We start from the raw sequence: 24,654 nt of genomic DNA on the forward strand, positions 1-24,654 counted from the left end.
CAATATGCCCGTGAAAACATGCCTGTCGTTATCAGGATGTGCAAATCAGATCCCAGCGAGAGAGCCCTCGATTCAGCAGGTGGCTACAGTCACAGACACGTAACTGGCGTCGGTGAGGACGCGCTGCTGGCGGGAAGGTGAAACGGTGCGGCCGTTGCGGAAACGTCTGGCAGCTCCTCAACGTTAAACACAGTGAAGCCAAGCAGCCCCACACCTAGGTCTGCACAGTGCCCACGGCAGCCTTCCTCACAGCAACCTCGAAGACCCAATCTGAGGCCCCGTCCGCTGACGAACAGCATGCCTTGGCCTGCTCGGGCTGCTACCACAAATAACACGGGCCGGACACCTGACACGCAGCACACAGGTGTTCTCGTAGGCCGGGTTCTGGAAGTCTAGGACCAGGGCGCGGCTGATTCCGTCTGACGAGGACCACGGTCTGGTGCAGATACGGCCTCTCCCGGGGGCGCCCTCACAGGGTGGACGGGGACCTCTGACGAGGGCGCTCACCCCATGGGTGAGGGCCGCACCCTCATGTCCTACTGCCCTTCCCGAGGCCCCACCTCCTAACACCGACCCCTCGCGTTAGGTTTCCACCTACAGACTTGGAGGGATGTGAGCATCAAGCCACCGCGGGGCACATCCACTCAATGGAACATGACTCGGCCACACCGAGGAGCGCAGGGCAGGTCCAGGCCACGACATGGGGCGACATGATGCGCCCTGTGTCTTCCCACGATCACCCATACCTTCCTTTGTGCCAAACCCAACATTTGGTCCCCTTCTACCTTTCCCTGTCCTTCCTACATAGGTGTTTTTTTTTTTTTTTTAAGATTTTACTTATTATTCATGAGACACAAAGAGAAAGGCAGAGACACAAGCACAGGGAGACGCAGGCTCCATGTAGGGAGCCCAATGTGGGACTTGATCCCAGGACCCTGGGGTCATGTCCTGAGCCGAAGGGAGACACTCAACCCCTGAGCCACCCAGGCGTCCCGCTTCCTACATACATTCAAAGATCCCTTCTGTGTCACCTGTCCTGAGGAAATCCAAAAGCCTTGGAAGGCTGGGGGGGAAGAGGGCTGGGCCGGAGGTGGCTCTGCTGTCCCAGAGCAGGGTCCTTGAACAGGTTCTGGGAAACCCGGAGGAGACTGCTCGAGCTTTACAGGCCCAGCTGTCCGCCCGGCAGGTGCTGGCCGACCCCCGAGCCCTCGAGGCAAGCACCCAGGCCTGCCCTTACCCAGTCCCATAGGTGGGGGCGAGGCTATCCCCCGGCACTGCAGCTCTTCACAGCTGCATGGCCATCAGAGTGGCTCAAGAGTCCCGGCTGCTTGGGGTCGGGGTCGGGGGGGTTCCAGCCAGGCCAGAGCACAGCTGTGACCCACCAGGCCGAGAGGACAGCTGTCCAGGCCCCGCACAGCAATCCCCCCTGCATCTCCTTCAGTTCCCTCCACCCACAGTGACTGCCTGCTCCTCCAACAAGTCCTCACAGCCCTCTAGAATCTTCATCATGACACTGCCTTCTAGAACCTTCCACTGGCTTCCCACTGCTTTGGAAATAAAGTCCAAGCCATCTGCCAGACCTGCAAGGCCCATGTGGTCTGGCCTGTGCCCACCTCCCTGACACATCAGTGGGGGGCAGGCCCCTCTTTGGGTTCCTCCAACACCCACGTCCACTGCTGCTTTGTAGCTGATGGCAGTTGGAGGAGAGTGGTGGCTGCGTTTGTAGACGGCGCTCCCACGGGAGGTGGAGTCAGGCCCCCCGTCCTGGAGTTGGACAGGCTCATTTCCACCTCCTTAGCCAGAGCACTTCGCCCTGAGCTGACGAGGTTCAGCACCCGTGAGGCCACCGCGCCACAGGGGAGCCCGAGCCACAAGCCAGACCTGGGCAGCCGCTGCAGGGACAGCCCAGCCGGGTTCAGCGACAGTCTGCTGACCGTGAGCGAAGACGCTTCCAGATGCTCCAGCCCCAGCTGCAGAGCCACCCCACCCCCAGTGTTCCCAGCTGCGTCCCAGACATCCTGGAGCCAACACAAGCCTCCTCTCACTGCACCTGCCAAGCTGGCACACCAGCTCCGCAGCGCTCACTCCCCTGAGGCCTGGAGTCGGCCCCGGGGCTGCTGTCGGCGCTCCCCGAGAGACGGGGCTGCACACCACATCCAACTCCTGACAGCGTCCCCAGGCCCAGGAGAACAGGCGCACGGCACGTCCACCCGCCCCCCGCCCCCACCGGTAAGCAGTCCCACACGGCTCTGCTCTCGCTCCACGGCCCCAGGAGAGCCTCCCTCCCCGCCTGCTTTCTGACTTGGTCAGTGAGGCTCCGGGCCCCAGAGGCGGCACCGAGGAGGCAGCAGCAGGTCTCAGGCCAGCCCAGGTGACGGGCCGATGGCACCGCAGATGACTTGCAACCGTGGACAGAAGCACGTTCCCCCAACCCCAGCTCTGAAGCAAATCGCGCCCCGTGTCACGTGCAGTCATGACAGGGGAATGAGCAGCTCCAGTGGCTCAGGAGCTCCTCCGTGGGAGGAGCACTGGGCCATGAGCACAAAGCCCCCAGGGAGCCACAGGCCCGTGCGGCGCTGGATGAGCTGATCAAGGCCTCCCTGACCCCCTTGGAGCCGATCCTGATGCAGGACTCTCGGCCGAGAGGAGGCCACACTCGCAGCCAGGAGACCCCCGGGCCCTACCCCCACCCGCTGGGGCCGAGGCCCTGCACCCTGGGCAGCAGTGGGCAAGCCGAGCAGTCACCCCTCACACCCCCACTCGGGACCACCTCAACTACACCCGTGGAGGAGGAAGATACGCCTATAGTCCCCCACAAACCTGACATGACCGGTCAGAAAGCCCCGGGGAGACCGTCCCCTCGGTCACACACTGGGAGCGGGACACCGGGCGGTCACCTCCGCTCTCCAGGGTGGAAGCCTCCTCTATGAACAAGACTCACCAGACTGACAGAACAGGGGGACAGAGGGGACTGTCGGGGCTAGGGCGAGAATAGGGGCGCCCAGGCAGCTCCGGGACGGGGCCAGGCCTCCACAGTCAAACGTGGCCCCGCACACCTGTGATGGGGGGGCCGTGTACCATGGCAAGGAGGCACTGCCACGGCCCCAAGGGCGGGTCCGGGCTCCAAACCCCCTCCGCTCCTCCCCCCACGCACACTCATGTCCAGGCACAGGCCCCACAGCACACCCAGCGTACCAGCGAGCACCGCCACACAGGCTCCCGTCCAGGCTCTGCTCCCTCCCTGGCCCGGGCCCCCCAGGCACGGCCCCTGTGCTCTCCAGCAATGCGGGGGCCCTTGGAGCTGTGGGGACTGCAGCAGAGCGGCCACCCCACTCCCCAGGAAGCACTGCCACCCTCTGAGGCCACCCTCTACTCCCCACTGCGGCTCCCTCCACCCACACCCCTGCTCCGGCCATCCTCTGGCTGCAGCCAGGTCTGATGGGATCTCTGCAGGAATGAGCCCAGCACCAGGCATAGCCGCCCTCGCTCCCTCCTTCCGACAGGACACCCCCAAAAGGGTGTGGGTCCGTGTGTCAAAGATCAGGACACCCAAGTTCCACAGCATGTCACACAGCCAGGCGGTGACCACACCTGCACAGGTGCACAACCTGTCAGCACACGGCTCTGGGGCCAAGCCGGCCCAGGCACCGGGCTCCAGGCAGTGGGGTGCCGGGAAGGAAGGAGGGAAGGGTGGGGAGGCCCCCTGGGGCTTGGGGGGCATGCTGAGGGGCGGGCTCTGTAGTAGAAGCAGCAGGCCGCGCTGGACAGAGTGGCCAGCTCACCCCTAGGGGCCGCCTGCCTCACGGGCCTCCAGACGTGCACCCGAACACCATCCTCGGTGCTGTTTCCAGGAGGGGGACGCAGCAGTCGGGGTGCCCCTGGTGGAGGGAGCTGAGGGGCAGCTCGGAGGACGGTGGCATTAGGCGGCCGCTGGAGGAACAGATGCCCTGTACGAGGGTGGGGAAGTGAGAGGTGGGAGGTGGGCACGCCCTGGGCAGGGCCACCGGCTCGCCTCTGCCCCTGCCCCTCAAGGTACACTGACCCTGGTTTGGGGCACCCAGCCCGCCGCACCCCAGGCCCCCCCATGCCTCAGTGAGGCCGGAGCCCACAGGCCCCTTCACAGATGCCAACGTGAGAGCCACATGGGGGAGGGCCCGTCTGCACTTGGACCACACAGGGCCCAAGCCCACCGTGAGCAGCAGGGGGTCCAGCCCCACACCCGCCAGAGGAGGCGGGGGGCTCTCCCCGTCAGCCCCAGAGCCTCCCCGCCTGCCGTGAGCACAGGCCAACTACAGCCAGCGGCAGGCTCAGCCCACCAGCCCGAAGCCATGCCCGGGGCCCTGCAGGCCAGAGCCAGGGCTGTCCCACAGCGGAGTCCCAGGGCTGAGGGGCCCCGGCCACAGGCAGACTTGTCATGCGGCGCTCCTGGAACGCCCATCCATCCCTTCAGCGGTGGACCGGGTGACACCCACGGGACACACAAGGTTCCCGCTGCCACTGAGCTTCGCTGCGCGGGGAGAGAGACCCGGGAGCCTATGACGCTGTGCCCAAGGCAGGGTCCCCTCATGGTCCTGACAGAAATGGCAAAGCCCACGCGTGTCTCGTGCAAGGTGATTGAAAAACCAGGCTCCAGTCTGTGAGGTTCTCAGGTCGCTCGATCTATCACCTTGAAGGAGCATCCTCTCTCCCGAGATCAGAGCCCTCATGCTTCTGTCCTACCGCAACGTCCTCTACCTTCTATAAGACGAGAGCAATAATACACGGTAGCATACTTTTTTTAGTCCTTACTTTGCAAAATAAAAAAGCCACTGACTGTCAACATGGAGAAAACACGGAGCTGGCAGCTTAGTCGGCCTCAGTCATTTAAAAATCCCAACGGTCCACAAGATGCACAAATCCCAGCCGTGGGGTCCCGGGAGGCTCCAGGCCTGCAGCCCGGTGAGCTGTGAGATGGGGTAGGACGCGGGGTGCGGAGGAGCCCTGGTGGGAATGCAGTTCCGGTTCCGGGCAGGCAGGAGGCACTAAAGCCAGAGATCCTGCATCTGAGAGCTGAGGTCCAGGGGGCAGCAGTGGGGGCAGCGGCCGCGCCCTGTGCCCGGCAGGGAGGGTGCAGGAGCCAGCTCTCCCCTCCACACCCACGCAGGCGACCGCAGCCTTCGGCCAACTGGGCAAGGCGGCCCAGGAAACACGCTCCGGGGCCGGGCCCGGACAAGGCCATCCGCGCGACCCAGGGGACACCGCTCCGGGGACCCAACCTGGAAACAGGCATGAAAAGAAGGATCAACCGCAGCTCTGTTCCTGGGAATCTCGGTGGTCCTAATACTAAGAAACGGGAAGAGTCAGAAGATGTGGCTCAGAGTCTCAGCTCAATAATTACCCAGATTCCACAGTGTCCTCTGCAGCTCTGTAGAGCGTGTTTTTAGTGTGTAATAAGGGCATACTCCACCTCCCCCCGCCCCCAGAATCCTAATGGTAAAATGCGGGATCCGGAACATTATTCACCAAAATCCAATTCTGCAAAATGCGTAAGGACTCGAGAAGAGGCTGGCAGGAAATACCGAAATGTTAACAGTGCCTCCTCAGACATCCTGTGTGGTCACATTTCCTATAATGAGCATATGCTACTTCCACAATCAGAAAACAATATGTTATTTTTAAAAAAGAAATAAAAGGAATAATTAAAAACAGGACTTCACATAAAATCTGCAAAGGGCCCTCAGTTGCCTTAAGCTCTGGACCGCCCCCACCCCAACTCGGCAGAAGCGGTCCCAGTGAGCCTGTAGGGATGGACAAGAGGAAAGGTGGACAGATGACTAGCTGGGTGAGTACATGGATGGGTGAAGCAACCCATGAGTGGGTAGCCAGGTGGGTAGGTGGTGGCTGGACAGGTAGAGGGGTAGGTAGTGGGTGGGCAGATGGACGGGTTGGTGGGTGTACGGGTGGGGAATGAACGCGTGTGGGTGGGTGAGTGGGTGAGTGGGTAAGTGATGGCTGGAGAGGTAAAGGGGTAGGTAGTGGGTGGGCAGATGGACAGGTGGGTGGGTGTATGGGTGGGGAATGAATGCGTGTGGGTGGGTGAGTGGGTGGGTGGATGGGGGAATGAACATGTGGGTGGGTGGGCATGTGGGTGAGAAGTATGGATGGTAGCTGGGTGAGTGGATGGGTGCACACACAGATGGACAGGGTGATGGATAAACAGATGGAGAGGGACTATGGCCGACGTCAATACCAAGAAGAGACAGGTGGTCTTGGCCACAGCCCACACTCCTCAGGGCACGTCTGATCCACCACCCCACACTATCGTCTCTCCCAGGCAGGATGCTCAGGCTCCATCATCATCAACCCGGGGTCCCCTGGCAAGGCGGTGGCAAAGGGAACAAGGGCTTAAGTGCAGGTCTCCAGCTCCTCCTCAGAGCCCCCTGCCCACTCCATGCCCACACCTATGCAGGCATCACGTGGTATTCTCAGGAAGTGTCACCAGGCCCAGGGTGGCAGGCCATGAACGAAGCTGCCCCCTGCCCCATGCCTGCCAGGCCAGCCCCCTGCAGAGATCACCTTTCTCCGTCCCCAGCGACCCAGCACCCGAGAAGCTGCTCTTTGAGGAGCACCACCTCATCCTAGGTTGGCTGCTTCACCCAATCCAACCCAGGGCAGGCCTCTAGGCAACCTCAAAAGGAAAGCCCAACAGGATCCCATAGGGGCGCAATCAAAATCATGAAGCCCCATTCCAAGCTAGTCTGTGTGTCCGCTGTGTGTGTCACACAGTTTGTCCACAGGTGTGTTCACAAGTGTGTGGGCCCCATCAGTGAGCTCTGGTGTGTGACACACATGTGGGCCAACATACAAAAACATACAAACAGATGCATGCCTGCCACCTGAGTGCACCCTGCATGCATGTGTGTGTGTACAGGTGTGGCTGGCACACCTGGGCTTCCACATGGCGTGGGTGCAGGCACACCTGTGTGCCCCATGGAGGGTGGCGCCCGGGTGCGAGCTCAGCCTAAGACTCCAAGTACAAACTGGGCCAGCTCTCAGGTATGTGGGGCGTGTGTGTGGTCGAGGCAGGTGTTGGGCTGGTATGTGCACAGGCAGGCATGCAAGTGGGTGCAGGTGCACCTGTGCACACCCATGGGCACGCACATGATCACACACTCACAGGCTCTCCCTCAGCTCCTGCGTGTCACTCGGTGTCCCCAAGGACCGGAGGCTCTGCTCCAAGGAGCTCACTGCCAAGAGAAAGGGACAGGTGTAAGGAGAAGGACCTCCACCAAGTGATCCCGCCTCCAGGGGGCACCCCCACCCTCAGCAGAGGCAGGCCAGGGAGCCCAAGGGCATGGGGCCAAGGCCAGGGAGCCTATTCAGTGACCGTGGGCTGCAAGAGCCAGGACTGCTGCTGTCATGGCCCAGCCCTGCCCCACACCCCATCATCACACCCAGCAGAGCCCCCCCGCCAGCAGGGCCCTCTCCCCAGCCATTCAGGCCAGGCCCAGCTCTCAGGAGCCACCCCTAGGGGCCTCACCCGCGGTCTGGAGAGGGGGCTTTTCTCCTACTGACCTGGCAAAGCTCAGGGATCAGGGGAAACACCAACACTTGTGCCCAGGTTGCGTGAGGCGAGCCACCCCACGACCCCAAATCTGCAGGAGCTGAGGATGAGGCCTGACAGCCCTGAGAGGTGTGCATCTCGCTCCTGATCCCAGCCCCAGCGCCCTGTCAGTCCGTGCTGCCCGGGTGAAGCACCCCTTCCCGGCGGGAGTTTGTCCAGATTGCGCGGGGCATGCAAGTGCAACAGCCGCCAGTGAGCAGGGACACACGGGCCTGCCCCACCCTGCCCTGAGACCACAGCGCTCAGCCCGTGCTCTCCTGGGACAGATAGCAGGGCCTGGGCTGCAGGTGGCCAAGTCAGGGGAAGGCCGCAGGCACGCCCACCACCCCGTGTCACCTTGACCGCCTGCAATGTCAGTGGCTTGAGACGGCCGGGTCCAGTGGGGGTGACACCGGGCCTGGCACAGACTCACCGCTGGAATTGATTTGGAAGACGCTGGCTGACGTCTGCTGGAACAGCTCCTGGAGGTCACTTGGGTCCGCCTGCGTGGCTGGGAGACAGGAGAGGGGAACACACACGGTCACAGAGCTGCCTGCCCCAGGCAGTCACACCGTCCTCGCCCGGGGTCACCCAGAGCGTCAGGGATGAATGCCCAGCCCGCCCCGGGACACTCAGAGCCACAGGAGAGGGAAGAAAGCATGGGGGTGGCCCCAGGACGAGCCCACCCTGGGGTGCCGGCGGGCCCAGCACCTCTGTGCCTCTGGGCTGGGCGCACTCGAGAGAAACAAGGACCCAGGCCCATGTGAGCACTGCACACACATATGCACAGTCACTACATATTCACAAGTCACAGAACAGAAACCACCCAACACCCAGCAACTGATGCTGAAGTGGGATCCATGCCGGCAATGAGTGTGCTCGGCCGCGCCCAGGAACAGGCGGTCACAGACGACACAGCTAAACCTCTAAAACCTGCAGTGAAGGAAGCGGGCAGGGGCCTCGTGCCATGGGGTCCCACAGACACGCAGGGTCCAGACCCACAGGAATAGAGAGCAGATCCGTGTGGCCAGGGAATGGGATGACCTCTAACAGAATGTTCTGGATTATTCAGTGGTGGCTGCACACACTGTTGCAGATACTAAAAACCACTGAAGTGTGCATTTTAAGATGGATAACATGGTGAATTTTACGTGTGCAGATTTTCACTCAATTTAAAAACTCTACTGAACGTTGTGTGGATACCACCAACCGCTGGAGGGCCAAGAAGGTCACACACTGTGGCCGCTGCGCAAGGTCTGAACAGGCCTATAAGAAGCTGGTGTAAGACGCTCACGGTGGCTTCATTCTCAGAATGTGCAAGGGGTGTCACTGGACACCAACAGAACACACAGGCCCCTTCCCACAACGAGGCCGCCAAGAGGAAGGACTCACATGCATGTCTACACTGCCCACCCCCGGCCCCAGGCCAGCTGGTGCCTCAGCCTGGATGGGCCAGACCTGGGCAGGTCGTCCAGCAATCAACAGGGATGTGTCTGTGATGATAAGGGTCAGGAGGTGCACTCTGACGAAACACAGAGGTGGAGGGGGCAGCAGCCCGGATGGGAGTGGGGAGCTGTGGCCTCTGGGCCCCCACCCCGGGCTGGGCAGCCTCGCAGCCCTCGCCCCTGTAACAAGGAGCCCAGTGTGAGTTTTTCTACAGGACACACACACACACACACACACACACACACACATGTAGGGGCTCGGCACTGGCTCCTGGCCTCTTGCCTCATTAGAAAGCGAGAGGAGGGGACAGCCCAGGTGGCTCAGCAGTTTAGCGCCACCTTCGGCCCAGGGTGCGATCCTGGAGACCCGGGATCGAGTCCCACATCGGGCTCCCTGCATGGAGCCTGCTCCTCCCTCTGCCTGTGTCTCTGCCTCTCTCTCTGTGTATCTCTCATGAATAAATAAATAAAATAAAATAAAAAATAAAATAAAAAAAGAAAGGGAGAGGAGGAAGTACTTGGCTCCAAGAATCTATCCTATTCTCCAAGTCCATGTGTAGATGATTCCAGAAGCCATTACACGGGGGCAGACACCATCCACCGTCCCTTCTCCAAGCCTCTGGACCTTTCCCGAAGCCCGTCCACCGGCTCCCCCGCACCGGCCAGCCCTCCAGTGGCCATGCCAAGCCCTGGCACCCACCAGCACCCTGTCTACTCCTGACCCCGTGGGCTGTGCATCTTTCCAGATGACACTGGCTTATTGGCTCCGAGACATTCTGTCCCCAGTCCAGGGATGAGGCAGCCGAGCTCAGAGACGTGGAGGCAGTGGGGGCCCAGAAAAGGGCAGGGGTGGGGCCAGGACGGCAGCCTGTACAAAGGTGAAGAGCCACATCCCACAGGGCAGGGCGGCTGACGGTCTCAGTGGGAGAGACACAGATGCAGCTCCCCAGGCCCTGTTCCAGCGCCAGGCTGTGCAGAGCCCTCAGGGGGAGCAGGCCCCCTATGAACTGGGGGGCCAGGGGGCCAGCCAAAGTGGGCAGGTGCTTGAAAGCAGCCTGTGTGGGTGTGCCCACCTGGTGATAGCAGCAGGGGTAGCTGCCTATGACACCTGCCCCCATGGGGTTTGATGCACACGGGACATATCGTGGGCAGGTGTGGAAACCGAGGCAGGACAGGGGGTGTGGGGCAGCTGTCAGCCGGCTGCCTTGGGAGCTACTGCAGATCCCCGGGGTTTTTGGGGGGGTACAAATGTCCCAGCCCAGCAGCAAGGACAGTAAACCCACCATCCAGAGGTCTGGGGGAGGCCGTGGGGGCTCCCACCTCAGGGGTGGCAATACCCGGGAATGCCAAATGCCCGCTGAGGCCTGTCTCCCTAAAAGCCAGTCTATCCTTGGTCCTCACACCTGACCATGCGGCTCAGACATGCCCCGGCAGCCAGAGGGACCTCAGGACGGAATCCCACCCACACCGAACACCCCCCTACCCCACAGCAGTGAGAGCTTCCCTCTCTCCCTCTGGTGCTCTTACAAGGAAGCTGTGAGCCTGGGGCTGCATCTCACCTCTCTTCCCTGCTGGGATGCCCTGCGGCTTGATATCCGACCTGGGGGCACCACCTGGGAAGGGCACAGCTGAGGGGAGCCCCCACCCCAGGGAGGGCCCCGTGGAGCAGAGCTGCCCTGGCCACTGCAGAGGGAGACAGAGGCTCCAAGTCGCTGTGGGGGCAGCTTAACCTCTTCTTTACTACAACAAGGACACATCGGTACAGAGGAGTTTCTGGAGACCTGACAGTTGCCCACGTCCACAAACACGCTGCTGGGGCTGCCGGGGATGGGGGTGGCCAGGGGTACAGGCTCACCTGGACTGTGTGTGCCCTTCAGACAGGGCAGGCAGTGACAGGTGACCACGGGAGCACAGCAGGGCCTCTACACCCAGCCCAGGGGACCAACGCAGGGCAAGGGTGGGAGGACATGGGGAAATAGGTGGCCAGGCTGTAGGAGGCTGAACTCGCACGAGCAGAGGGAGAGGGAGGACACCAGATGTCCTGTGGGTGTGATGGGGAGGGAGGGGTGGCCAGCAGCACAGGAGGCAGAGGAGAAACAGAAGGAAGACAGAAGAGGTCACTGGGTCAGCAGCGGGTCAGCTGTGGGTCCTGCAGGGGGACTCTCAGGTCAGGGGCATGTGCCAGCCAACAGAAAACAGAAATTAAAACTAAAAAAATAAGCCAACCTCTCCTGGAATAACAAAGCAGAGTGCCTGTCGTAAGGGAGCAGGGCCCAGGAGCACCCTCCCCTGAGAACAGTGAAAACACCAAGAAACATGGGAAACAATGTTCTGATCATGGACGAGCCGGTGCAGCCCCGGAGGCCCCAGGAGAGGACCCCCCAGGCTGTTTCCTAGGAACAAGTCCAGACTGCAGAGCTAGGTGGGCAGACTGGAGAGGCCCCGGGGGTCGCTGGGGCCAGAGGTGGACCCCGGGGGCCTGGCAGGTGCAGCAGCTCCCTGGGGGCAGGAGCCAGAGGTGAGACCATGAGGCAGAAGGGGCTCCAGGAGCTCGAGGACACTGCCCCAATCCCCTGGTTTTTGGCCATACACGTCTGTGTCTGCATGGGGAGAGATGCCCCTCGGCCCAGGGAACGGGGGCTACCTCCTTCCCCCCAGGGTCAGTATGAGCCGTGGAAGTCACATGGGAGGGGGACAGGAGTGGAGCAAGCACCCACAGCATCCAGCGGTGACCACACAGTGCCGCGCCTCAGGAGTGGGGGCGGTGAGTCTCCAGGCAGCAGCTACTCAGAGGTGCCCTGAACGATTTTTAACACAAGCCCTAGAAGATCACAGTGACCCACACACAAGCTTACTGCCCTGGGACAAAGTCTAAACCTCCTCAGGTAAAACAACCAAACCCAGCACCAAAGCACTCAAAATTCATGATGAAAACTTACTGGACATGTGAAGAAGCAGGACACAAGACCCCAACCGTAAAAAAAAAAAAAAAAACAGCCAACATAAAATCAAACCCAGAAACAACAGAAAGGACATAACAAGGGGAGAAAAGCGTTCGCTGAAGCTACAAAAGTGCTGAAGGACATAAAGGGGTGCGCCTACTGGGTAAGGACAGAGAGGACCCAAAGGGAGACATCCACAGCACGCTTCCACTGTGTGGGATCGGCCACAGGTGCCGTGCTGCCGGGCAAAGGGGAATGCATCTGAGCAAAGCTTGGGGGCCTCTGGGCGACACCCAGCGACCTGGCACACATGGAGCCACAGGACAGGAATGAAGAGAATTTCAAGAAAAAAGGACCAAAAGTATCCAAATTTTATGCAATTAAAAACTGAGAGCTCCATTAAGAATTTCATTAAGAAAAAAAAAAAAAAGAATTTCATTAAGTCCCAAGCAGAACAAATATTAAAATTAAGAGCCTAAGACATGGTTTTCAGAACTGCAGGAAGCCTGTGAAGAGGACACTTTCGAAGCAGCCAGAGGAGCATGTGCCCCCACGGAAGGAACCACGAGGGACACCGCGCCTTCCGTAGGAGCTGTGGAAGCCAGGCCCAGACATGCCACAGTGACGTCTGCGAAGTGCCAAGAGAAAGGGGAAAAAAAAAAACCTTCAACCAGAATTTTATACCCAGTGGAAATATATTTCAAGAACAGAAGAAAAACAAAGATTTATTTTTTTTCAAAGATTTATTTTAGACAAAGAAGCTGACTCTGCCCCCACCAGCTGTGCACCCCAAGAAGCATTCAAAGAAGCTTGTCAGGTCAGAAAAAAACAATAAAAGGAAATGTGGCTCTACATGGGAAGCCAGAGCCTGGGAGGGCAGGTGTAACGGCAAATAAAGACACCTTGTCTCATTTTGTATTTATCTCAGGGACCATCGATTATTAAAGTGAAAGCAGTAACGAGACGCGGCCAGCAGTGATGCACAGTCACAAAGGGGAAGCGGGAGTCAGCTGCGTCACAGGCCAGGTGACAGAGCAGGACCTGAAGGCAGGCTGTCGGCAGCTCAGATGTATGTCAGAGGCTTGAAAGCATCTACTAAGACACAAAACAAGCAGGTATCACTGATAAGCCAAGAACGGAGGCAAATGGAATGATAATACTCAATTACTCCAAAAAAAAAAAAAAATGAAGGAGGAAAGAAAGGAAAAGAACGACAGGGAAATACAGACGGCAAACGGCAAGATGGGAAACTTAAATCTGAGCACACTGGCATTTGTGCTGACGACACGTGGCCTAAACCTGAGGCCCCAGCACAGGCCACGTGCGGCCACGGCTGCCACACTGCAGGGCGCAGGTGCCTGAAGCTGTCACCACCACAGCTCTCGTGGACGGTACCCCTGCCACCGTTCCAGTCAAGGCAGAGACGGTGACAGGGGTCCAAAGCAAACTCCACGTACACGGACTATGAGAAAAGCACTTCTTACGTAAAACCAGACACAGCATGTAAATCCAAGGGCTGGAAAATACGTCATGTAAGCCGTTGTCATAAGAAAGCTGGAGAGGCTACAGCAACATTTGAGATTTCAGAACAACGCAGGTAAGCCGAGATAAGATGAACAGGTTTACGGTGACAAAGCGGCCCTAAACATGCACGCTCCTAATACCACAGCTCGAGAATGTATGGAGCAGGGACTGATGGAAGTGGAAGGAGAAACAAACCACATCGAGAATCAGCAACACCCCCTCCCAGCAGTAAACAGAGCAGCAGACAGAAAACCAGCGAAGATACCAAGACTTGAACACCACCATCGATCACCCTGACCTGAGTGACATTTATAGGACGCTCCCCCCAACAAGAGCCGATACACATGCTTGTCAAAAGCACACAGTACACGCACCAGGATCCACTGTGTTTCACAGAATACAGCAAGTCTCCAAATGTTTGTAACAGCTGCAATTAATATGAAAGATTCTCTGACCACAACAGAATTAAGCTAGAAGTTAGCAACAAAAAGATTATCTGGAAACAGAAAGAATTATCTGAACTGTTACACATGCTCCTAAACAACCACTGGTCAAAGAGAATATTACAAAGGTAACCAGAAAATACTTCTGAATGAATGAAACAAAAACATAACCTATACAAAATTGTTTAAATAAAGCGACGCACACAGGAAAAGGTATAGCAATAAACACTTACATGAGGGAAGAAGAAAGTTCTCAAGTCAACGATCTAAGAAAAGCAAATTAACCCCAGAGCGAGGGAAAGGAAGGAAATAATAAAGATGAGCAAAAATCAATTAACTCGACATTGGATAAATAGAGAAGATTAATGAAATCAAAATCTAGTTCTCTGAAACAATCAATAAAATTGAAAAACATACAGTCAGACTAGTCAAGTATGAAACAGAGGAACACAAATTAGCAATGTCAGAAATGAAAGAGCCGGTCTCACCGCCGACTGTGCGGGCTTCCAAACAATACTGAGTAATGGCGCACACGATTTCACGGCAACAGACTTCACAGCTCTGATGAAATGGGTGAGTTCCTTGAAAACAGACAGATCAAAGCTCCTAGGAGAAGCAGCAGAGGCCTGGGCAGCGACACTGTAACATGTAGCCTGTGACACTGTAACATGTAGCCTGTGACACTGTAACATGTAACCCTCAACACGTAACAATGTAACACATAACACCTTTGAACAAACAGCAACATTAAAGAAACTGTTGGGCAGTCCAGGTGGCCCAGTGGTTCAGCGCCACCTTCGGCCCAGGGCTTGATGCTGGGGTCCCGGGATCGAGTCCCACGTCGGGCTCCCTGCATGGAGCCTGCTTCTGTCTCTGCCTGTGTCTCGGCCTCTCTCTCTCCCTGTGTCTCTCATGAATAAATAAATAAAATCTTTAAAAATAAAAAATAAAGAAACTGTAGTTTCAAATCTTCCCATGATGAAAATGCCAGCTCAGAGGCTGCTTGGTGAACTCTGCCAATGTTTACAGGAAGAATAATATCAGTGCTACACAAATTCTCTCAGAAAACACAGGAGGAGGACATAATAACCAACTCGCTTCAAGACCTACTTTACAGCTGGGATTGTCAAGGTGGCTCGTCATTGTGTAAGCAGAGACCCAGGTGGCCGGGAACAAGTCCACCTCCCAATAAATGCATCCACCAGGCTTTAGACAGAAGCATCCAGGTGGTTCAGTGTTTTCAACCAACGGTGATGAACAACTGCATATCTGCTGCACCCCGACCCCAAATTAACAGAGCTCAAACCAACTCCACGTGGATCAGACACTTAAATGTAAAATGTAAAACTATGAAACTTCAAAAAACAAGGGCACCTGGGGGGCTCCATCAGTGAAGTGTCTGCCTTCAGCTCAGGTCATGACCTCTGGGTCCTGGGATCGAGCCCCACATTGGGGTCCCTCTCCCCAGTGGAGAGCCTGCTTCTCTCTCTCCCTCTGTCCCCCCACCCCCTGCTCATTCTCTCTCTCTCATGTGAATAAAACCTAAAAAAAAAAAAAAAAAAAAAACTTCAAATAACAGTAATTCTGGAAATTCGTAGTAGGCAAGAACTCTTTAGGTGGGATACAAGGAGAAACCCCAAAACAAAACATTGATAACATCGAAACCTAAAAAGCTTCAAAAAGACCCCATCGAGAAAAGACAAGGCAGCGCAGAGCCTGACAGGAGAGGTCTGCGGCACAGCTGTGCGACAGCCCGGAACCCAGGTGGGGATGGGTGGGAGCCACAGGGGCCGGCCCACCACCTGGTGTGGACGCCGACCACAGCAGAGGCCACACACGGCCCGCAAGCACACGGCATCGCCAGCCAGGATCCCCACCGCCACGGGACGGCTAAAATCAAATCAACCGCAAGAGCGAGTGGCTACGGGAGGCAGGGTGTGCGCAAGCCCTCGGCTCCTGTGGGAGGACGACAGGCACTTTGGAAACCAGTTAGGTAGTTTCCAAGAAAGTTACATATATCTATCCAACCCCCCGAAGAGTGACAACATCAGCCCACGCAAAGATTTTACCCAAATGTTCACAGGACCTTCACTCGGCCAAAAGCGGGCAACCAGATGCCATCCACCAGGGCGGACGAGACACAAACCGTGAAATGTGCACTCTTGAGCCACGGGAAGACACGCCACCCGACCCCTGACACACGGCCAGTCCTCCACATGGGGGTCCACGTGCCTGGGAGTCCGGAGGCCTACCCCACGGCGACACAGAGCTAAGTGCGGCTGCCTCGGGCCGGGGCGCGGCCTGGGCCCCCTCACCAAACCACTCGTGGATTCGCTGTATCGCTCATAAGTTCACCTCCGTGAGCCATGTCCCAGGCCCCAGCAAGGGGGTGAGGCCCGAGCACTCGCCCCCGCTTAGCCCAGCTGCCCTCCCTCTGCCCACGGCCCCCACACAGCCCTTCTTCCAGCTCCTGGACTCCCACCCTCCTGCCAGGCCCTGCCATCCTTTCCCACACACAACTACACGTACCAGAAACACCTGCTGAGCAAAGCAACACTCCTTGAAGGAGTCCGGGGAAGGCACCCCATTCCCCAGTCCTCCAGGACACACACCCCAGAAAGCACAAAGAAAACCCTTTAGACTCTTCTTCACGCCTCCTGAATGACTTAACTCATTCAGTTGAATAGAATAAAGTCAAATCAGCAGAACTTCTCTCGCTTTTCTCCGGGGGTCCTCGTCCCCGCCCCTCTGCTTCCACCGTGAGCAGAGACAATGGGGCACTCCGGCTCCGCGAGGCATCTCTGCGCAGGTGCACAGCCTTATCTGCCCACTGCAGGAAGGGGACCTGAGGCTGCCAACGCACACTTGGCAATGCCCTCTGTCAGCCATGGGGCCCAGCTCCGCGCCTGCTCCAGCCACCTACCCTCACTGCCCCAGGGCCCAGAGCAGCTGCTGCAGTGGTCCCACCAGGAGTGCAGGAGGGGGAGGGGCAGGGGCAGAGAGAGACCCCCCGGGAACTGACATCGCCCCCACTGCCCCACCAGGTGGGCCGGCCAGACGGCGGGCTCAGCAGCCTGAGCGGCCGAGAGAGGAAGGACTGGGGTGTCGACTCGGGCCAGGCAGGATGAAGCTTAGCAGCAATACAGCGCCCTGGACACAGGGCGAGCAAGGGAGTCAGGGGACCTCTCCCGCCCAGAGCACACAGGCCCGGGCCAAACCCAGTGCCCCAGGGCACTGGCGCTGCTGCCAAGGGGATGACAGCAGCGTCTCCTCATAAGCTACTGGGAGGCTGGGCATGACCGCAGCAGCCCATTCCCTGGACAGCACTGGCCACTTCCCCATACAGGACGTGGGGATGTGCACGCCCCATGCAGACTGACCCCAGCGAGGACAGGTCCAACCAAGCATGCTCAACAGCCGCCAGCAGCAAAGGACAAGATAAAGCCCTGTGGCCAGGGCATAAACCCCCCTCACAGTCACCTCCCCAGGGGGACCTTGCACTTCTCACCTCTGGGTCGCTGCTGGCCCACCTGCCTCCCACCCCCACAGGCCCTGCTCACTTCCAGCTGAGGGACGGAGAGAGAACAGAGCTGAGGGACCAGTCCCCAGGGCCCCCTTCTGAGCCTGGTGCACACGTCAGAGCTCCAAAATACAGAGAGCCACACTTGGTGCACCTCATGGGAGAAACCCGGAGTCCCAGAGTATAGCTGGAGCAGGATCATGTGGGGACCCCGCATCCAGCCCCAGGACCACCTCTGTGGCCTGGAGCAATCACTCAGAATTCAGCCACTCTAGAGGAGACCTAAGCCACGGAGCTCAGTGTACAGGGTGCTCCATGGGCCTCCCTCGGTTACCCACCCAGGCTGGACCTCTGGCCCAGGGGCGTCAGGGGACCCTGAACCACATGAGCATGAGACAGAGAAAGGAAAAGGTGACAGCACGGGGATAATGCACTGCGGCATCCGGGGCCTCCTCCTTCCCCAGCAGCAGGCCACTGAGGGTGCCCAGAGGACAGGGCAAGAGGAGGTTGTGGGGCTGGGGGGGGTCTGGCCTGAATGCAGGCTCCCGGGCCAGGGCCCATGCTGAGGGCACTGGAGGAGCAGCCAGGGAAGGGCTGGGTACAGGGGGAGATGGGGGCAGCCCTGCATTTCAGGGGGATGACCCCACTGCAGGCGGGTGGGGGACAAGGAACAGCCAGGAGCCTGCGACGTGAAGGCTCCCTCCCCGGGTGGCAACTTGAAGATGCCGAGGCTGCTTCGGGCCACAGAGCGGCTAATCGTGCCCCTATGTGGGACCCGCCCCACCAAGCTCCCAGCACAGCACCCAGACATCAGGCCCCCGGCCCCTCGCCCACCGTGTCCAACGAGAAGTCACACCCCGCAGAGCAACAGTCCCCTGGGCAACAGCGTGGGGAAGGCCCACGTGAGCTCGAGGTGACCCGACGCAGAAGGGCTGGCCCATCCGGGACCGAGGCCTGTTCTGGATGTTAAACCAGCAACAGGGCCCGGGCTCCAACCGCGGCTCTCCCACCCAGGTCGTAAATCAGGAGGTCAGGAGGAGCACTTATCTAACAGCCAGGGTAAGAGCGCGGGATGCACAGGGCAAGGGAAGCAGCAGGCCGTCTCGGATAACACGCAGCAAGCGCTATCTCGAAAACCTCATATTTCAGATGCGTTTACACAGGACCCCTGTGTTTCTTCCTGTAGATCAAGGTCCAGAGGCAGGAAGCAGACGACCTTGAGAGCAGAGCCACGACTTGGTGCACAGCTCCCCACTCCACAGCCCGGCACGGGAGGGCAGGGACAAAGCGGCAGGGGCGCACGCTCACCTGAACGCCTGGATTCTTAGCAAGCGGTCCCTGTGCGGCCCGGCAGGTGCGGGCATGAAGGAGCAGGAACCCCCCCGACCCCCTGGCAGTGGGAAGAGGAGACAGCCACGGCAGGGGCTGTCTGGGGCAGAGGGACGACGGGGCCTAGGCCACAGTGGGGCTCTGATGCTGCCAGCCAGGACCAGGAACTCACCTCGGGGCGGCTCCGGGTCGACACCCTCAGGGGATGGGGCCCGGCAGGAGAAGGTCTGGGCCACAGCCCGCTCCACAGGGGTGAGGGCCAGGGCTGGGGGTGCGCCGGGACCAGGACCCACGCAGCGGAGGTCACCCAGCTTGCGCCGCACCACGGCGCGCAGGTCCCGCCACTTGTGCTTGAGGTCCCCGACGTCTCGGCGGCAGTAGCCCAGGGCATTCACGGCCTGCAGGATGCGGCTCCACACGCGGTACCTGCGGGCGGGCTCGGCCCTCAGCAGCCCGCTGCCGAACAGCAGCTGGTGGTGCTTGCTGACCTTGGACACCAGCACCTCCGTCTCCTGCGGGCAGAAGTTGGGCTTCCTCTTCTTGGCACGCGTGGCACCGGGCCCCGCCAGCCGGCTGTGGGCCCTGCCGGCGGAGTCCTTCCTCGGGCCGGCAGCAGGCGGTGAGGCGGGCTCCGGCGTCCCACGGCCTTCGACGGCGACCCCTGGCCCTGGAAAGGCACCAAAAGGTGGGTGTTGAAGGCCCTGGACCAGTGGGGTGGCAGCGGTGGCAGCGGCTCCCGGGCACCTCCTCTGTGGCTTCGACTTCAGGACACCACCACCTGCTCCAGCCACCGCCCCCTCCCTGCTGAGTGTCCAAGGGCCTGGGGACACGTCCCGGCCACAACGCTGCCCGAAGCGGCACCATCCGCAAGGCACTTCGCGGCCGGCTATGGCGCCCATCTCCCCAGAGGGCCACGGCCGGCCCTGCCCAGCTGCCACCATCTGGAGCAAAGCAATGTCCACTGGAGAAGGCACTGGGCTGCTCCCAGACACCCCACCCCCAGGGGCAGCCTCCTCATCGAAATGCTCCACCGTCCCGGCCAAGAACCCCGGCCTCCCTGCCCCACGCGAGAGCCCAGCACTCAGAGGGCAGGGGCAGGGGCAAGAGGGCGGGCAGGGCCCGAGGGCCTGGTGTGTACCTCCCACCCCTGCCCCCCGAGCCCCCGCGGCCTCCCAGTCTTCAGGTCACAGGGCCCCTGGCTGGGCAGGCAAACAGCCAAGTCCCTGGGCCGATGGCACTTGAAGCTTTGTCACCAGCCAGCCTGTGCTGCCGGGGTGCAGGGGCCTCTGTCGGGGCATGAGGGGCAGCCGCCCCGTCAGACCACAGGCTTCCCAGACGGAGGGGAGAGCCCCCAGCCCTGCGCGCCCTGAGGGCAGCCGTGTGAGCCCCTGGGGAGCACTCAGCCCTCCCGTCGCCCCATCACCCGGAAGGCTGGCTCTACAGAGGCCCAGCGCCAAGCACCCTGAGGCTCCCTCACCAGCCCCCCTATGGGGACCACCCAGCCTCACCCCCGGAGCCCACGGGGGAGCCCACGGGGCCCTGACACGCACAGTCATCACTCGACACCCCTCCTGCCACTGGCCCAGCCCCAACGCCTTCTGCCGTCCTTGGGAGGGGAATGAGGTGGAGGGTGTAGACCAACTGGAACCCTGCGGCAGCTCGCCCCCAACCCCGCCTGCTGGCCCCCCCTCACCAGGGCTCCCAGACCCAGCACCCGAGCGGAAGTACCTCGCTTCCTGGCCCTCGGGCCTCTGGGCGTGCCCGCCGACCCCAGATCACCTTCCCCGTCCTCGCCCACACAGGGGTCCCGTGGGCTGCTCTCTGGCGACGGGCAGGGGAAATGGCGGATTCCGTACTCGGTCCAACATTTAGCGCACTCTACAGACAGCAAGGGACAGTCACAGTTACACCCAGCCTGCCCACAGAGCGGCTCAGGGCGCTGCCCGCAGAGCAAGGCCCCCAGGCAGGACAGCAGGTGCCCTCAGCCCTCCAAGCATCCATGCCAAGAAGCTCCACTCAGGCCCACTTCCTCCAAGAAGCCCTCCCAGACTGCCACACCCTCTGCAACAGCCGCTTTTGCTGAAGACCAGCGCCAAGTTCAGAATTGTATGTGTTCCAGATCTTTCTTTAAACCACAACTATTCTAAAAGGTGACCCCAAACAAGGATGAAATCCCCTAGAGTGGAGCCTTCAGGTGTGGCCCACGGACCAGGTGAGGGCTCTGATGGCTGTTACCTGTCGGCGACAGAAAACGTGTAAAAAAGGACAGTATGGCCTGAGGGATGCTGGATGTTTATGACAATTCAAAATCACCACAGCAGCCAAGCAAGGAATCACTCTGCTCATTAAGCCATTGTTCCACGCCGCATCGGGAGTGAAAATAAAAATAAAAACCGGCCCTTTCTGACGCTCGGCTGCAGAGCCAAGTAGCAGCAGTGCGGGCAGCTGTGCGGCCTCCTCCCAATACCTGGGCCCCACAGGCCCCGGCACGGGGTTGGGCCCCCGGGGAGGACACTTGATTTTTCTCCTCGATTATTCCCATTTATTCAGACACTTGCCGGACACGTTTTGCCAGAATCGGTCAAACACCTTACGGCCCCTCAAAGACGTGCCTTTGAATCCCCGGCACCTGAGTCAGTGAGGGGGGTACATGCCAGAGCCCTGGGGCCGTGGCATGACCCTGTTCTCTCTGGAGCTCTCTGGAAGGGCAGTTTCCAGGGAGCGCGCTCTAGGAGGTGACACACCCACAGCCACCCCGAAACCCAAGGACATGGCCTGTCCAAGGCCCGTGCCAGCATGGGGCTCCCGGAGGGCAGCTCCTTCCCGGGAAAGGCCTCCGACTCACATGACCCAGAGGAGGGACAGCAAAGGGCCCCTGTCCAGCCCATGCTCTGTGTCCCTCTGCGGGGGACCACAGCCCAGCATGACAGGGACAGAAGGGCCGCACTGTGGAGTGGGAGGGGCCTCAGAAGGCCATCTCAGCCATCCTCCTGCCTCCAGGCAGCAAAGACCCAAAGCGTGTAGGCAGCCCATGGGGCTCCCAGCCAGACCTGGGGGCTCCACCCCTCACACACAGAGCCTCCCCACTCCAGGCAGGATGGAGGGGGATGGGCGGGGCAGCAGCCTCGCTTATTCTGGGGACGGAGGTTCCCACGCCACGGACAACGGCAGCAAAGTGGGCTTCTGCCTCAGACTAAGAACTGTCCTAGCCATCCGGGGGGACAGACATGGCCCTGGACAGTCCCAGCACGGTCTCTAGGCAGCCAGGGCCGACGCCCCACATCCAGGCATCTCTGTGGGTCTGAGGTCTGACCACGAGCCTCCACAACAGGGACCATCTCCCACCAAGGCACATCCTGTCACTCCCCCTCCTCCCGGACGACTTGGTGGGGAGCATTGGGACTGGCCCTTCCCCAAGACACCTGCGCTGGGCTCCCTTGCAGACACACGTCCCCCGGGCCCAGCCACTCACCCAGATGAGGGTAAGGAACAGGCACAGCTACCCAGGTACCTGGGTCACCATCTGCTGTGGAGCCCCCAGAGCCCCTCGTGTGGGGGCAGGACACCCGGGGAGACCAGGGGACCCAGCTGGCAGCCCACGTCACTGCCCACACCACTACCTGATGACCCCCAAGCCGGCATCAGGTCACCAAGTCCAGCCCCTGCCCACCTCCTCCTCCAGGACGACCTCTCCTCCTCCAGACCCCCATGGAGGGGCTCGTCTGGTCTGCCCTCCAAAATCACTTGAACTCTGAGGGGGGCCTGAGGCAACTATTGTTTGTTTCTGATTATTAGAATACACATAATTATGGAGAAAAGTTCAAATGCAACAATTATAAAGAAATGATAAAGGTCTGCAGCCGCAGCGTCGGAAGCGAAAGCCGTTACCACGGGGCTGGGGGCCTTGCACAACTGGAAGACTCTGGACACAGCCTTGTTTCCTGCACGCCGTGCACCTGTCACCACATCGGACGCGTGTGGAGGTCACCAGCGATCTCCAAGAGCTGACGCTGATGCCCGTGTGATGGCCCATCTGGGCTACGCCTCCCCGGCTGCCTGCCTCAGCCACGTGGGGACAGCCTCTGTCTCTCCGTCCGCGGCCTCGCAGCTTCCCACAGCCCAGGGAGGGCAGGGCCCCAGAGGGAAGGCAGTGGGTCCGGGAGCACGGGCCTACTGCCACCACCCCGACCTCCCTCGGGGCACCAGCAAGGCTCGGGCCCTCCCGACACCGTGAGCAGGCCGTCCCTCCCGCCTCCTCCCAGCGCCGGCCCCTGGTATGAGGTTCGGAGGTCTTCCTTTGATTTATGGGAGTTCTTTATGTATTAATAATCTACCAGTTGGCTTTCTGCTGTGTTCCTGCTGCGATCCTACCACAAAGAGGTTGCCCTAAGCTACACATAATTACCTCCAGGGTGGCAAGTACCCCACAGTGGTTGGGCGCAGCGGGTCCCGGATGACAGCAGCCGCTCCTGCACAGGCCCAGATCTCTGCCCGGCCCTGCCATCCTGCCCGGTGTGCCAGCCCCTCCCTGGGAGCCTGTCCAGGTCACCCCGCAGAGGAGGGGGTGAGAAACCAGCAGCAGCTGGCCTCAGCAACGGTCAACAAACCAGGACAATGCAAGTCCTTTCCTGACAAAATTGTAATTAAGTAGACATCATTTTTAAGAGACAAGTAGGTAAGAATACATATGTTTGGAAACAATGAACTATAGTTCTAAATAAACCCTGAGGGAATAAAAAATAAATCTTGAGTCAAAGAAGAAATCATAATGGAAATAAGAAAACACAACTGAACTTTAATTTTAAAATACCACACGCTTCTGAATGCCTGACACTCAACCAATGCAGTGACCGTCTGAACACTTACAATCTCAATGTTTTTACTACAAAAGAATAAAAACAATACGAATGAAATAAACATCCAACTTAGGAATTAGAAAAATAACAGCATCAACTCAAAGAGAGAAGGAAAAAAATAAAAGTGGGGCACCTGGGTGGCTCTGTGGTTGAGTGTCTGCCTTGGGCTCAGGGTGTGACCCGGGGTCCTGGGATCGAGTCCCGCATCGGGCTCCCCGCAGGGAGCCTGCTTCTCCCTCTGCCTGTGTCTCTGCCTCTCTCTGTGTGTCTCTCATGAATAAATAAATAAAATATTTAAAAAAGAAAAAGAAAATAATGAAAGTTAAGAATACAAATCAATCATATAGTAGAAGGTATCAAGAAAGTCAGAAGTCAGTTCTTCAGGGAACCTTATAAAAGTGACAAACAGGGCAGCCCAGGTGGCTCAGCAGTTTAGCACCGCCTTCAGCCCAGGGAGTGATCCTGGAGACCCGAGATCGAGTCCCACATCAGGTTCCCTGCATGGAGCCTGCTTCTCCCTCTGCCTGTGGCTCTGCCTCTCTCTCTCTCTCTCTCTCTCTCATGAATAAATAAAATTTTATAAATAAATAAATAAATAAATAAATAAATATATATCAAAGTGCCAAGCCTCAGTCAAGACTAATTATAAAAGAAGATAATAGGGGAGGTACAGACAAACTCTATTAGGAATACAAAAGGGAATGTGATTCAGATACTGTGACCATTCATAGAACAGCAGCCACCACAATGGTAAACCTGCACAGCCCTCAGCCTTCACGGCGGCTGTGGTTGGGCAGGGGCAGAGCAGAGCGGATGGAGCGTGTGAAGGCCCCAGCCAGGCCCTCTGCCACACCACAGTGCGGCCCCATCAACAACCGGCAGCTACTGGCTACATTTTATTTCAGTAAATCCAAACATCCTGGTGAAACTAAGAACAACACAGCAAAACTGACCCAAGAGGAAACAGAGAGCCTGGAAGGTTTCTATGCCTGGAGAAGTGAACTGCTTGTCAA

The 24,654-nt window shown here is 59.0% G+C and overlaps 1 protein-coding gene across 14 annotated transcripts in view; it reads right to left on the reverse strand.

Annotated features, from left to right (window-relative positions):
* TSNARE1 (t-SNARE domain containing 1) overlaps window positions 1–24,654 on the reverse strand; it is a 145,972-nt gene that overhangs the window by 81,700 nt on the left and 39,618 nt on the right. For 12 of the 14 annotated variants that reach the window (XR_007401622.1, XR_007401621.1, XR_007401620.1 and 9 more), the window contains exons 3-6: window positions 20,514–20,663; window positions 18,958–19,452; window positions 8,016–8,093; window positions 7,157–7,226 (exon numbers count right to left, since the gene is read on the reverse strand). Coding sequence is in view for 11 of the 14 variants with exons in the window: in XM_049092790.1 (XP_048948747.1) it covers window positions 7,157–7,226; window positions 8,016–8,093; window positions 18,958–19,452; window positions 20,514–20,663 (793 nt within the window). In the remaining 3 variants the exon portion in view is untranslated. The remainder of the gene's footprint in view (window positions 1–7,156; window positions 7,227–8,015; window positions 8,094–18,957; window positions 19,453–20,513; window positions 20,664–24,654) is intronic. The other 2 variants (XM_049092789.1, XM_049092793.1) reach the window with 2 other exon arrangements.

The sequence above is a fragment of the Canis lupus genome, chromosome 13 (genome assembly GCF_003254725.2).
Source record: "Canis lupus dingo isolate Sandy chromosome 13, ASM325472v2, whole genome shotgun sequence".
Lineage (NCBI taxonomy): Eukaryota > Metazoa > Chordata > Mammalia > Carnivora > Canidae > Canis > Canis lupus.